This window comes from Lasiosphaeria miniovina, assembly GCF_030549165.1.
Source record: "Lasiosphaeria miniovina strain SMH2392-1A chromosome Unknown B0T26scaffold_5, whole genome shotgun sequence".
Lineage (NCBI taxonomy): Eukaryota > Fungi > Ascomycota > Sordariomycetes > Sordariales > Lasiosphaeriaceae > Lasiosphaeria > Lasiosphaeria miniovina.
In genome coordinates, this window is record NW_026848224.1 from 2,276,940 (window position 1) to 2,292,059 (window position 15,120).

General features: G+C 52.8%; 2 protein-coding genes across 2 annotated transcripts; one reads left to right on the forward strand and one right to left on the reverse strand.

Annotated features, from left to right (window-relative positions):
- Nucleotides 1–2,233: 2,233 nt before the first annotated feature.
- B0T26DRAFT_648574 (Gti1/Pac2 family-domain-containing protein) lies at nt 2,234–3,781 on the reverse strand (the record flags this gene model as incomplete). Its single annotated transcript, XM_060438009.1, has 2 exons — nt 2,234–2,803; nt 2,963–3,781. 2 exons carry the CDS (start codon nt 3,779–3,781, stop codon nt 2,234–2,236), a joined length of 1,389 nt encoding a protein of 462 aa, XP_060294382.1.
- Nucleotides 3,782–9,019: 5,238 nt separating this feature from the next.
- B0T26DRAFT_741910 (uncharacterized protein) lies at nt 9,020–9,910 on the forward strand (the record flags this gene model as incomplete). The annotated part of the gene is made up of 5 exons (XM_060444033.1): nt 9,020–9,149; nt 9,196–9,387; nt 9,421–9,468; nt 9,499–9,618; nt 9,669–9,910. The coding sequence occupies 5 exons, from the start codon at nt 9,020–9,022 to the stop codon at nt 9,908–9,910; spliced, it is 732 nt and encodes a 243-aa protein (XP_060294383.1).
- Nucleotides 9,911–15,120: the final 5,210 nt, after the last annotated feature.

Consider the following 15,120-nt stretch of genomic DNA (forward strand, 5'->3'; position numbering starts at 1 on the left):
CTAATTAATAAGTGCTTTTGTTTCCCCTGCCAGTGTTTTTCCCTCGGCGGGCTATCTTCTTCCTATGTCTACTCTCAGAACACAGCAAGCAGAGAATAATTTCCAGTTATTGTCACTTCTACTTCCTTCCTCAACTCTTTTCGGTTCAAAGACTCTGGTCCTAAGAGGCATTCCTATCTGCGTAAACATGTACCTAGATATTCGGCAGCGAGCCCTCTTCTATTTATTCGCCTCTCACCGCGCAATTATGTCCCTCGCTGGGGAATTCGTGTGAATCGAGGTAAGATAGCTATAAGCATCTATCTAAATACCGTATTCTTGTTTTAGAACTCGGTTCATATGTCAACAACATTTGTGGTATATTTATTTACTTGCTATGTATTTCTTATCCGTGTTTAGTAAGTAGATGGACTACCTGCCAACTTAGAAAGTACAGGTAATCGGCTTCATCACACCAAGGCTCCGTAGGAGCAGGTAATTATCTAATCAACACTAACCAGCAAAATAATGAAGTTGTAAAAGTTTAAACGTAATTATGCTGTAACAGCTAAAATACGTGGTGGATGTGATAATTACAACACCTACGCCTAAATTAATTCGGTAACCAGTTTGACTTCTCTCTTTTAAATAGGTACCAATCACTTTCCTTAAGCCCCTATGTTTACCATTTTATGTGTAATATCAACATACACACTCTATAATTTCCTCCTCGTGTTTTTTCACGCTGAAGACTTTTACCATGGTCTTTTGTGTATTTATCTTCTAGACCTAATTTCTGTCCCAGAGCAACATCCTCATATACGTATATATATATTTCTACGCAAGGAGCGACTTTCACAATTAGATCTATCACCAAATTGAAATAACTTATACCCATCGCCACGGACACACCAAAATAAACACAATTAAGCCTACGGCCCTTCATTTTCCGGGTACACAGCAGCTGAACCAACGGACGCACACAATGTCGCTTGCTGCAAGTTGGAGGTAGGCCGGTTTCTCACTCTAATGTAACAATGGGTAGACAGCCAGTCAACTTCACCAGAGAAGTTTATCACGTCTCATCTTCGGTCGTATTTTATGAATGCTGTTATATTTTTTTCTCAAGAAATTCAGATACACAAATCCGCTCCTTCAGTCTCTAATGTCAACTCTAGATCCCCTGTGGCACGAAAAATAGCCGGGTCAACATATGCCAGACTACGATGGTGTTGTGAATTTTACTCAAATATACGCGCTACTCGGATGCCTGGGTAGGTACACATACTGGGACGAACTAGAAGATAGCAACATAATTCTGGTTTCCTATTTCACCCAGTCCAATACTGAGAGTGAAGTGGCATGTGCTTTACCTCACTCGGTTTGAGCAATGCCTACCAAACCCGTACCAGCTTCCTCACGCCAGATACTTCATAGCACAATCTGTCACACCGCACTGTATGATATCGAATTGATCCTGCCTAGATACCTAATGAGGCGGCAACCCAGCCTGTACATAATATCCCTCATATATTGTATCCCGACCCGCGGAGACACGAAGCTCACAACAACGGAACAAACCTCTACAAATCGAAGACATCAGCGCGTGAAAAATCTACGAGCCCGAGTACATGTCCTTATCGTGGTTCAGCATGCGGACCCAAGCGAGGTTTAATTAAAATGCCAGCATACAAAGAGAACCGCCAGTGCTGGCGAACTTTTTTTGACCCGCGCCCTTCGCCTTCCTAAGAACCTAAGGTAGGTAGGGCGATAAATGGGCATGTATGAAAAAGAGAAAGTAAACCTGTCCCTAGATGAAAATGCGTTAGTCACCTAACACCGCCCCCCGCCCCCTTTCGCTGAAAATAATAATGCTTTACTGCCCCCAAACACCCCCAACATGTGCGCACACCCGTCCATGTCTTGTATGTGTGCACGGATGTGCAGATATGTATGCGGCCCCCTCCCGCGGTTGTAAATGCAAGAATACCTCGCGACAGAGCAGCCTCGACGCACAGGGCCCGGTCCCGGTCTGAACCAGAAAATGGAAAAAAAATACATGCCTTTGCGCCGGATATCTGTGAGGAGAGAAAAGTTCCCATTACAGCCCTCCCTTCTCCTTACAAAGATGTCTCAATTTACGTCTCAGAGGATGCCCGCTTCCCCGGCGGCGTACTTTTCAGTATCATTCTTCCATGGCAGACAGCCAATGGGCCGAGGTGAGAATCTTTCAGTTCCCAACTATTTCCCCCTCTTAGATGCAGAATTTCTTGTCAAGGACTCCAATCGCCCTCGCATCTTCCATCCCCATCCCCATTCGCTTTTGCTGGCCAGCGGCCGTAGCCGATGAGCCATTAGCCGGGGCTCCCGAAGGGGCCCTGGGAGAGCTGTTGGCACTGTTGGTGCCCGGATTCGCGCTGTTTGGCTCAGAGTTGGTGGGGGTCGGGTGAAGAAGCAACGCAGAAAGGCTCGCTTTATTAGTGACAGGTGCCGAACCGTTCGTGCCCGCCGGCTCCACATACGAGCTTCTCGAGGACGGAGACACCGACTGTGTCCGTGGAGGAGGAGTCGTATCCAGTGGTCCATTCTGGGAAGGTTGCTGTCTCGGGGTCGGAAGCGGACCTTGGGAGTTGCGTGAACTATTTGCAGCCAACCTCGGGTCAATCAACACTGCTTCCCTAGCCTGTGCTTGCAATTGCTGTGACCGGGGAGAACCGAGAGGCGACATCCGGGCGGCTTGCGACATATGCGGCGACTGAAGTGCGGCGTGCTGCTGCTGCTGCTGTTGCTGTTGCGGTTGCTGCTGCTGCTGCTGCTGCTGCTGCTGCTGCTGCTGCTGCTGTGGCTGCTGCTGCTGATAGTGTTGCGGAAGCGGTATCCCCCTTGGCTGGGGTGGCTGGTTCGCATTCTGTGGTAGCGGCAACGGCGCTCGTTCGTATTGAGCCTGAGTCGGGGCCGAAGGCGGGTATACCTGGGATTGAACATGGGCGTAAGCGTGTGGTGGTGGCGGAAGGCTTTGCCCCTGCGGGTAGGGCGGCAAGGTAGTCGTGTAGTGGCCGTGACTGTAAGGTGGCGTCGCGACGGGCGAAGGAGGCCATGGATTGTTATATGCTGGCTGAGAATACTGTGAGTGATAGCCTTGGTGAGGATGCCCTGGATGTTGGTGCTGGAGTTGGTGCTGGTGCTGGTGCTGGTGATGGTGCTGATGCTGATGCTGGCCGTAAGGCGGCTGTTGCATAGACGTTCTCGTCATCGTCGGCACCGGGGCGTCATTCATGCTCGACTCGGGATACATGCCCTTCGCTGGCACAATGTTTCGTAGGTTGGGATCGTTACTAGGCTGTAGCAGATCTTGTTGACCTCTGGAGAAATACGAGATCAGATGCAGATGTTGGTTGTTGGACGTGGTGATGCTGAAAGACTGCTTCATCAGGCCATCTGCCTTGTAGCGGTATCCGTCGGGCTCTCCGTCATCTTGGTCCTCGTCGCTACCGCGGCCAGAATCCGGAGTCTTCCCGGCGCCCCTTCTGCTGCCGCCAAAGCCACTCCCCCTCTTTCCCTCCATTTCGCGATACGTTAAAAAGCTTCCAGAAACACGGCTAGCACTCCATGATTTCCCGTCAGTCCATCTCCGCATGCCTGCCTCCCTTTCGTCCCAGACGAATACCGAGCCCGACCTAATGGCCTGCCGCTCCTTTTCGGATAATCTGCGCTGGACGCGAGGGAGGTGGCCAAGCCTGCAGGCCTCAAAGAGCTTGATGGCGTCGGCGGGGCTTCTCACCACGCCATAATATGTTTCCATCATCTTGGGCGGTTGGAGTGCGAGGCACAGCTGCGAAACAGTGCAGGGAGAGCCGAACTTTTAACCAGCGTTCTCTCTTAAACCCTCCTTCTCAGCCTCGGTAGCAGACCCACCATCCAGACAGATTGGGCAGGGATTGAGTTCGAGTTAGTCGGCACAAGGATTCGACTTGGCCGGCGATTGTCAATCCCCACAACACCTTGGGGAAATCCCCGGGCGCAGATCGAACCTTAGTTGTTCAGGAGGGCAGGTATAGACGAGCGAAGAGCGAATTGCCGGACGTTTCGGTGACCTGAGACGTCGCGAAGTGGGGAAGCTCTTAGTCTTGGCGAATGATAAAATGTTAGCTTTGCGGGCTCAACGGGGTTGGAGGTAGCACGCGATGTGACAGAAACTTAATCCAAACAGGCTTGAATGGGCGTGCTCACTGCCTCGCACTGCTTTCAATGTGCTGCAGCCCCCTAGCCCAAGGTCGCTGAACACAAGGGAGGAAGGCCATTAACAGCACCTAAGTTCTGACTGACACCGCGATAGGAATGACGACCCGACCCAGTCCCTGACACGGTCCTAGTACAACGACGTGTCCACACTTGTCCACACACGTGCGTGTTCGACCTTGAGATGCGTCGAAAGCCAAACTTATGCCAACTCTGAGTTCTTCCCTCGAGAGGTTCGGCAAGGTTCGCACAAAGCCGTGCCGAGCCTAGCGTTGAAGAACCACAGGCTTCGCACTTGCTTTTGCCGATGCACTGGTCAACGGCAGAGTGGATGGGAAGACGAGGATAGAGATTGGCAGCCGGGAAGAAGAGAAAGAGAATAGGTGGTTGTTTATTGCCCATGATGTACAGACCTCTCCGGTGACGGCACCTTGGATGCGCCACCTCTGAGGAATGCCTATGGTTGAGCATTTCACCATGTGGCGCCGGCTAACTGTCCACGCGCAGGAATCTTGATAGGACCCGAACGTTTCTGAGGGTAATATTCGAATGTTCTCGCAGGTCTGACATGGACGCCAAGCACAACCCAGAGGAAGTAAGAAGAGAGAAAAAAACTTAAACCAAGGCCACGTCTGACCTGAGATATCCGGGACGATCGGCTGCACGTGGGACGAGCCGGGAGAATTTTAAGACAATTCGGAAAAAAAAAGAACAAATCTCCAACAACAAAAGAATGTCCACATACCAACTCCAATTGGGAACACCTCGGAGATGCTGATGCGTAAGAAGTTTTCTTGAAGGAAGGAAATCAGATCTGAGATCTCAAAACTAAAGGCGTCAAGCGACCGTTATCGTCGTGAAGCAGACGCTAAAAAAGAAGGCGCTGCAGTTCACTTTAAAACCCGTGTTTTGGCGAAACGCGACGACAAAGCTCGAATTTAAGGGCGACCTAGATTCGGGATGTGAGGCGGCTGCGGATTGAATTTTTTTGGAGAGGGACTTTAGGTCTGTGGGATTGGCAGGACTTGACGTAGAATTTTTGCTCCTAGGGAGAGAGAACGAGGACGGGACGAGCGAAGAGAGGACGCCCTATGCGTGGCGTTCGTTGTCTGCTCTCCGCTAATGTAGATGGAGAAAGGTTAGATAGTGGGCGGGTACATTCGTCAGCCTTCTGAGTTTGAAGGTTGAAGCTGTAAACTATTGGGTGTTTATAAGACTTATATCCCGCTGGGTTTTAAGGTGGAATTAAGGTCGTGAGGGACCGCGGTTGGCGGCTGGTGGAGGATCGGCTGCAGGTCGATGACGATGCAGGCCAATTGCGCATGTCTCGGGAAGTGGGAGGTGAGAGAGAGAGGAAGGCGGCCTACCTTGCACGAGAATAGGGTTGGGGCCGGAGGGTCGTGCGCACGGCAGCAGGACCACGGGAGACCTTGGACTTTTTGACCTTGGGTTGCGAATGGGGAGGCGAGACGGAGCGAGGGGAGGCGGCCCAAAAGAGTGGTGGCACACCCCACAGCCTTCTTCTGTGCAGCTCGCTCTTTAAACAATGGACGGAAATGCGATGCCAAGCCAAATGCTGCCCCAAGTTCCAAATCCTGGCACCATCAGCCCAAAAAAAGGTCAACACCACACCTTCCTTTAGTGGGGCCCCAGTGGACTGAGGTTGATCTGATGGGCGGGGTGTGGTGGTGTTATTTTTGATATGCTGTTGTTGCCCTTGGCCTTGCTCTTTGCCGGTGCTGTGCTGCTGCTGGTGCTGCTGCCGGAGCCTCTCGGCTTCGATGGCAAACAAGGAATATGCCTTTCTGGAGTGTTGGGTACTGTAATTTCCTCCGCCCCCCCGGCAAGACTTGCCGCAAAGGTACTTGGAGAAATGGATCGTTCCAAGTGTTCTGAAACCAACCTCAAGGTCGTTGCGAGTGTTGTGTGAGTGCGTGGGCGCGTGCCCCGCCAGATCTTTGCCGCCAGGTTGGGCCCAAACCTTATTAAATAAAGGCCGTCGCTTCCTTTGCTAGGGCTTGTCGGCAGGCACTGCCCGGAAGAAGGGACGCTAACGACCAACGCCGAGGATTTAAACCCTCCTTTGCCAGGCCCACCTGCAAAGCGCCAAGCATTGCCGTGGAGCGCATCTCTCCCCTGGCCCCACCGTGTCGTAAGCTTATCAAAAATTCGGATTCTCCATGCGGCGACAAAATAATGGACCCAATAGTGCACATAGACTTTTGAGCATGGTCAGTCTCCCGTAAGCACTCAGCAGGGTGCAGGGTCCGAAAGATGGGAGGGTGAGCGGGAAGGGTTGATGTCAAATTGATGACGGAGTAATCCGTACTGAATACGGAAATTGAATAGCTTCACGTGTGCTCCGTCCAGAGCAGGTGCCTTAACGTATTACCGACCTCAGTTCCTGCAATTCGCGACCTTTTTTGGGACCTTGGCTACCTTAGTTATCTAACTCAATCGATCTGGATCAAGGTTAATAAGGCGCTTCTTTCGGCCCCGGATTTAGGCAGGCAGGCCAGCCTGCGCGCCCTCTGCAGCTGCCACAGTAGGTAAGGTACTTCGTACTTGCACTTCTATTCACCTGCCTTCATGGACATGGCAAGTCCCGACACCTTCATCCTCTCGGTATAGCAACAGTATCATCCTGACGAGGAGATACTAGCCAACCGGCTAGGCGCATGTCTGCCAAACGCGAGCGTCGCACCGGCCGTCTCTTTCTTCATGTTGCGCCGCCGGCATTGTGAAAAAGTGCAGCGCGGGTGATCGAGGCACCAGCGGCACGGCGTTTTTCTTTTTCTTCAGCGTTGGCTCATGCGCAACGGGGCTTGGTTGGTAATCTTCCATGGCATGGGCAAACCGGTTAGCGCACGTGGATGGTCAACCCAATGGTGTTGGTGGCGCGGGGGGAGCAACCTAACCTAAACGGGCGTCTTGTCTGTCGCTGTTGCATCCGATCTAACGCAATCCGCTAGTTTATTAGACGTTGATGGGGGCCGACCGATGCCACCGAGTCGGTTGGCGCCAAAATGTCTAGGGCAGGGCAAAAAATGTTGCGTTGGGGCTTTTGGCCTGGGACCCGTCGACACTAGCCTTGGCTGTTTCGCAGGTCACCGTGGGATCAACAATTGAGCAAGCCCCTTGCTACGGTACTACGTGCTGCGTAGAGTGCGGATGTTGACCCGTTGTGCAGTCAGTGTCGTGTCATCATGTATGTTTGTACATACCTTACTTACATACGTACTCCGGACCTAGGTAACCATCTCCGGCAGGCAGGCTACACCGCAGGTGTCGACCGTTGGGGGGTGAGAGTGGTGGTTAATAAGTTTCCGAGGCTTAAGTACGTGTACGCCGTTGACGACTTCGGAGCAGGGGGGATGCGGGAGTGCTTGGAATCTGAAATAACTTCAAGGGGCTGGAATGTGAGAAGGCGGATCGTGCTACACGGTATCTGACCTTACCTGAGGTAAGTAAATAATGTGCATGTACAGGACAGTGTGTATACCGACCGCAGGTAGTGTCCATTGCTACCTTGACATTAAGCAAACGGCCGGACAGATCGGGGAGTCTATCTCGAGTCTGATTCCCAAGCTGCTTAGTGCCCAGTCCAAGACGTTGCAACTGGAAGCGGCAAAGTAGCGGCACCTCGCGGCAGGGAATGAAAGGTAGAGGCAGCCCTAAGGGGGCGCTGTGCGGAACGGATTGCATTGCTGCCTCGAAGACTGAAGTGAGGGCGAAGGATACCTTACCTTGGCTTAGGTAAGTAACCTAAGGTCAAAGGAGGGAATCGCAAGGCGAGATACCCGGCAAGCCTGGGCCCGGCTCGTCTGACCCCGCCTGGGCTGGGCTGGGTTGGGCCCTGGAGTGAGAAAGTCACCGCCAGTGGTGCGGTGCGGCGGCGGGGGTGTCAAGATGGTGTGCAGGCGACCTAGACGAACAAATGACCCCTGCAGCCGGCGGACGGGTTTTGACATGGGAGTATATTAGGATTTCAAGCTTATTTCGCGACGCTGGCGTTAGTGCAAGGCCGTGTACATAGTAGCTCGAGTTGGCGATTCCATTGGCGTCCTCGGTCCCCCCCAAGGCTCCTGCCACCCCTCTCGGTTCCATTGAGCTTGGCAGCCTTTCCAGAATGTCCTGCAGAGTGGAACGGCGGGAATAACCTCGCCGGGACCGACCCGTGACAGCATGCATCGTCAACACGAACATTTTGTTTGGGATTAGGCTCCCGGTGTTTGGCTCTCGAAGTTCCATTGTTTATTCTATCAAAGGTATCGTCAACCCCTCGCTACCTACATAGGTATGTCCTCTGACCTGACGTTGACAGACAGACGTGCCTTGGCGGTGAAGTTATGTCAATGCCGAGTTGGTATTCTGCCAAAATCCATTGCCTTTAAGCTTTGAGCTCTGAAGTGGCTTACTAAATGCATACAATACAACATCCAAGTTCCAACATTCGTGTACGACGACCTAGGCTACAGCTGCACACCAACTCACGCCCGTGGCAGGGCACGGGGGGGCAAGCAGGCAAAGCAGGAAGCAGGCAACCAAGCAGCTACGCCCGGCGAGACCATCAGGTGCGTTTTGAATCCGGCGCACAACTCCACGAGGAGTGTCTGTGTCGCTGTCTGGGCTGCCATTTTTGGCTAGTGTGGCCCCGCTATTTTCACCCTGTACCCCTCTAGTGGCTTCCCCCACGCATCTCACGGATCCCATGGCGGCAATTACATCGAGGCCGCCGCCGGCGGTATCTCCATCGGCTGCATCTACATGTACGTCGGTATCGGCTTCATCTGCACCTATTATGCCTACCTCAGTAGAGTCGATGCAATCGTGCGATCCCCCGACCTTCCAATTCACCAATGTGCGAGATCTCTTCGACGCAATTGACGACGCAATTGCTCACACGAATGGGGATTCCCTCACCGTCACAAGTATGGTATTGCCCTTTTGTTTCTATATAGCATACGAATTGTTTAGACTTCTCTCCTAGTCATTTCACAGAAATCGATCGTGCTCGAGAGAAGCAAGGCCGCAAGTTTCGCTTTCGCGATTACGGCAGCAATTCTCGAATCCTTATTATTACAATCCCAACTGACCTTCATGAGGAACTCTACAAACGGCTATATAACGAGTTTATCGGGCAAGTTCGCGATATGGGTTTAAAGGATAGTTAGAGAGATATCGGCAGTGCTACACGTTCAGCACAACAAGGCTATTCTGGACGAAGCAGTAAAGAGGGTGATTCGACTGGTGGCCCAGAGCCTTAACGAGCTGCTAAAGGTGCCTGGCCAACACTTGTTATCGAGGCAGGATTCTCTCAGTCGTTGGGGAAATTGCGTATAGCTATGCAGCGGTGGTTTTCTATGTCGAACCACGAGGTCAAGATTGTTCTCTTGCCAAGTTCAACGGTACCACAATCCTTTTGGAGAAGTGGGAGGAAGAGATGCAAGTTCGCCCTGGAGCTACCACAACACGACACTTTCTTCAACAGCCAGCACCTGTGCTCCGACAAAGCATCACCATTACCCGAAACACTACTACCAACCCGACATCGTACAATGTCACTAGCGGCACATTGGTACTGTCGTTCCGGCTTCTCTTCCTTAGAGATCCGGGCCCTGGGGAGGGAGACTTCGTTTTTAGCGTTCAAGAACTGGAGAAGTACGCCGAAAAGGTCTGGGCTCGAGTGTAGATTAGCAGCCAATCAAATTCGGCATAGCTGACCAGTCAAAAACGGCAGTGTGGCTGTTGTTGACACTAACAACACGGCGAACGGAATTCCTGTCCCGCCCGCCCGCATCGTCGCACTCGTCCAATGACGGCAGCCATGACAGCACAATGTGCTGTGTTCGTGCAGTACTCGCATGATTACACAACGCACACAACGCACACGGAGCTCATACGCCCTCCAAACGCCGTGCCGTGACGCTGAGTGACTGGTCCTCCCGTGTACCTTTCCACTCCTCCCCGCATCCCCGACCTTCTTGTTCGCTCGCAAGATGTAACCCACGCCTTTGTTGGAGGTGCAATCTTGGCTCCTGCTTGGCTCCTGCTAGGCTCCTGCTTGGCTCCGCTTGGCTCTGCTTGGCTCTGCTTGGCAGAAAGAGGTGTCTGTAAGGTATTGCTACTAGCGTACCCGTTACCTTAAGGGACAGTACGAGATAAGGTACTTGTACATACATACGGGAATCGGTGATGCGGCTGCATTACGTATCTGGCGTCGGATTTACTTGTGCCATGTCATACCTTATTCATTTACAAAATTTTGAACCCAGAGGCCCGCAGATGCACTGAGACCCTTCGGCAAGGCACGGAGTACGGAGAACAAGCGCGCAGTCATGTCGACCATGCATGTGCGCTCAAAATTCCGCAGATTACTTTAATTAGTGCTAACGTGCCGCACTCTTTCGGAATACGCGGTTTTACGCCTTTCGCTACATCAAAGTACAGTACAGCCTAGTACAGACGTACCCAATGGAACCAGTGGACACGTTAGCGGCGCGGCGCGGCACCCAGGTTCAGGGTTGCTTGACGACGACGACTTGGCGGTCACTTACGCAGCTTCCGTATTCGCGCCCCGGAGTCGCGCAACTTTGGAACGAGTTGGCTCGCCGGACTTTTAACTTTAAACGTGCTATAATGCGGATAGAGTCAAAGTCATATATGGGGCGGGCGGGGGGGAGGGGGGGCCCCGCGCCGATCCATGCCTCGAACCGAGCGATTTGATGACAGATAAACTGAGAAACCGGTGCCCCGTTTATATCCGTGTGGGAACTGGGAAATAATAAAGCCACCTGACTGCCCCGGGCCCCGGCGTCATCCTTACTCACGACCCGAGGCTTGGCATCCCTTTCCCCTCGCGGATAGTACCCCCCATGTTGGCGACTAAAAGTCGACCGACGATGTCCATCTCCACCGCTTTGGGGGCATGTTGGCTCCGAGGAGGACGACAGCCGTCACAGTGTCCCATCCGCCTTGTCCGCCTGAATGTTGCGGTGAGGATGATGGGAGAGAGCTAGAACCTCCCGACGGACTTTTTGTCTATTTCCTTCTTCTTTTGGTCAGGCGGCGTAAGACTTTGTAAGCTGTGTCCGATGTGACGGCAGGGTCCCGAAGTAATGCCATGCAAGCAATCAGCAGAGAGCAAGCAGCCAGGCCGGACTCGACTCGACACAAGGATAATGGAGGCTACTGGTTAGACTTTCATTTTTTTCTTTGCGGTCTACATAGAAGGCTGACCGGAGTTATCATTTGGCTTGTTAGGATTGCAGTAAGTACATCATCTGCCGTTTACAGCCTGCACACTAGTGCGTATGAACGGCGGCGTATCGTGCGAGATGGTCAGATTATATAGAACCGAAGACAGCTTGCCCGGCTGGGAACTCGGGGACAACGAAAGCTTCGGGGCGACCGGAAGACTGCAGAGGCCAAGCCAAAAACGAAGAAACCCAAGACTCCAAGACAAAGAGTCTGCAGAGGTAAACGGATGATGCAAGAACAGAAATATAGGCGAAGGTACCTTGATGCAGCTCAGGCCAAGGAAGCCAAGGAGACGAGAGCAACACGCAACTTGATCTGAAAGTTAAAATGAGGTTGCGACTCCGACTTTATCGGCACTCAAAATCGCTGACCTGCTATCTTCTGACTCAAAAGCCTTGCCCAGACCCTGGCCAAGGCATGCACAGTAAGGTCAGGTCGGTAGGCGAAAGTGCGCGCGTTTCAATTATCATCGGCGGCTTACTTTGTTGGTCACGTTCGGCTTCTTTGTCTTTTTGAAATCGGCGATAAGATGCCGGCGGCGGACTCCCGCTCCAGCCGTTGCGCCGCTGCCGGGTGTGGGGATGTAATTGTGTATGTACATGTACATATTCGTACATTTAGTACATACGGTACTATACGGATACGCCAACGTAATCTCAAAAAGACATGGCGCTGGCTGACGCAAGGTTTACATGGGCTAAGGTAAGATGGGTACTCCGTATTACCCACTGCCGTTAGGCATGGTTTCAAGCCTCGTGATGCCACAAGGGAGGTAGGTATCGTGTAACTGCTTCTCTGGGTTGCGCCTCATGTTTCTGAAGGTGCAAACGCCGACGGCATGAGTAAGGGCAGTCACAGAGACTTGACAGACATAATTGCCACTCTGCAGGCGAGCACCCGCCATGGCGGGAGCCAATGGAACCTTACCCTTGCTTGGGGAAGCGCTAGTATATATGTACTTAATCTTTTCGTTAATTCGTCGTTAGAGTACGGAGCACCTGCTGTGCGTACATCCATTCTGACAAAAAGAAACATATGATGTGTGGTGTGTGTCGCTCTGTGTTGTGGTTACCTCGCTCCAAAGTCCCAACACAGAAGTGCGAAAGACGCAGGTTGGAGGCTACCACGCCCTCCTTCCCCCGCCCCACTAGGCAGGGGCCTCGGATGCACCTCAGTAAGCCTTGCACGCCTACCGCAGGTTAAGGATTAGTGAGTCGTCTGTTTAAGGTTAACAGCGAGCGGAGAGCCAAAAATACTCACGGGCTGGTCCTTAAGCCAACCGACCAGCGACGGATTTGCCAATTGGATCGGGCTGAGGGAGAAGGCGCCGGGACGTGTTTCAGGATTGCTAAGGAGCATTTTCCAACATTGTTTTGTGAATTGAGGTGGCTGAAGTCGGCGGCGACCAGACATGGAAGCTTTTGGTTTTCGACAGTTACAATTCCCCCCCCCCAAGCGTCGACAACGGGCTCGCACCCCTTCGCTGGCCCTTGCTTTCCCTCCCCCCCAAGATTTCCTTTTTCAACGGCCGGATCTGCCATTGTGCGGTAGCTCAAAGTCAAAGGCCCGCCCGCCTATCGATGATTCTAAGTGCGAGTCAGGGTCGGACCGAGACCAACTGGCCTGCTGTACCACGTCTGTACGTACCAGTACATGCCTACCGTACAATAGCATCCAAATCTTGAGCGATTAGGCGGTTAGCCTACTGATGCAAATGTCACCTGCCGGCATTTGATTGCGAACAAATTTCTCGTCGTACGAACATTTGTACCTACTCTGTCGAGTAATGTATGTACCTACGCCAGGAACCGCGCTCTCTGCTACTTTCGTACTGAGGTGCGCACAACCGCGGCGGGTCGGCGCATCTCGCAACTTGCGGCGAGTGTCTGGCGTCCATCCTGCACGGCGCGCATGAAGCCCTCTCGGGCGTAACGGGTGAATGAAGCTGTCCACAACCTTGCTCGATTCAGAGCATCGTGGCACATCCCTGCAGTTGCTGGTGAACCCGCTTTCCATCTGGTCCAGGCATTTTAGGCGCAACCACGGCGGCGGATCGATGCTGTGCCTTGGGGCAGGGCTAGAGATTGCTTAAACTCGCACGTCCTGCCGTAGGGCGCGCGTTGGCCTGTGCAGCCAGGTTGGAATGCGGCCACCGCTGTTCCTGATGGCTCCTGTAGGCGACAAGCCAAGGCCCCGATGGCTTTTTTTTTTTTGGATAGTTGTTCGTTCATTGACCAAGCAGGGATAGTGAGACCAAGGGATAGCGGGATCCAGCAGGGATAGCGAGCGAGGCCCAGCAGGGATAGCGAGCGAGACCCAGCAGGGATAGCGAGCGAGACCCAGCAGGGATAGCGAATCCGTGCTCGGCACAACAACCAACAACAGCACGCTAGCTTGCGCGCCGCCGGAGACCAACCGATGCGATGCGATGCGACCCCCCAAGAATCTCTGAGGGAAAAAAATACCGAGTCTGACTCGGACTTGAAAGATGAAGAGTAGTAGCGATTGCCTAGTCGAGGGGTAATTTTTTCCCTCGCGGGTTGGTCAACGCATCCAAAGACCGAGGTTTAAAGCGAGTGAATGTCACGGTACTTACGCAAACGCAAACGTCACTGGCTGCAAAACTTGTTCCCCAATGGCGGAAGTCTCCGTTTCTTACACATCTCCCGGCCCTGTTACTGACTGACTCAAGGCGTGGAGGCTGGGGGCGGATATGCGACTGCGGGCTGTTGGACAGACCCGAATGAGCGCCGAGTCAAAAGTTAGAATCTGCCGGCGAACACCCCCTCCCCCCAAACCCCCATATTCAGAAGGTGGCTGGAAAACTCGGATTCTTCTGGTAAGTCCATTCGATAACTGCTAACACGGCCAGCGGTCCTTTAGCTTTCCTCCTGAGCTCTGCCAGATGCAGGATGAGGATGCTGTACTTCTGTGTATTCCGTTGTTGGTACGCCTGAAAGGAGCGCAACCGAATGTGCTGGCTCCGTAAGGTGGATGTGAGATGGAGATGCTGTGCGTTGGTGCGTAGTTTGCGTTGCCGGTCCTTCGTCGGTACTTGCGGGCTTGATTTCGGCTCGTGGCTTCGGGCTCGGCCTTGTCGACGAGGTCTAACCACTGGGGGTTGTCTGACCAAGGAATTTGGTATCTCCGCATCACTCTCGCCGCGTAATGCGGCGCTGGGTGTCCAGGTTGGTTGGGTGGCCTGGCAGGCAGGATACGGATTACATCCTACGAGGTTTCTAGGGCTAAACCTAGTTGGGCAACGACCATTTGCTACGTCGATGGGATTACCCTGAAATGATATTAGATGGTGACGCGCTGACGGATGCCGTGTGTACACGTGTAGGACGTGGTATTCCCATGCGATCTCCCGTCGAGTTCATCTCTCCGACAATTCGCCGGGCAAGGCAAAGTGGGGGGGCCGACAAGGGGCAGTAGAGAGAGCAGTGAGAAAATGTTGCAAGACCCGTCGTCAACCGTTAGACATATATGACATTACAAATATAATGTAATGTCTGTACGGAGAATGTTGCGATATTATCCGGCTAGAACAACCCTCTTCCTCAGGGAGATTTCTCTTAAAATTTCCTCACGAGCTTGGTATTGGTGTGCACGAGTCAGGACTTGTCCTTTCGTGGCTTC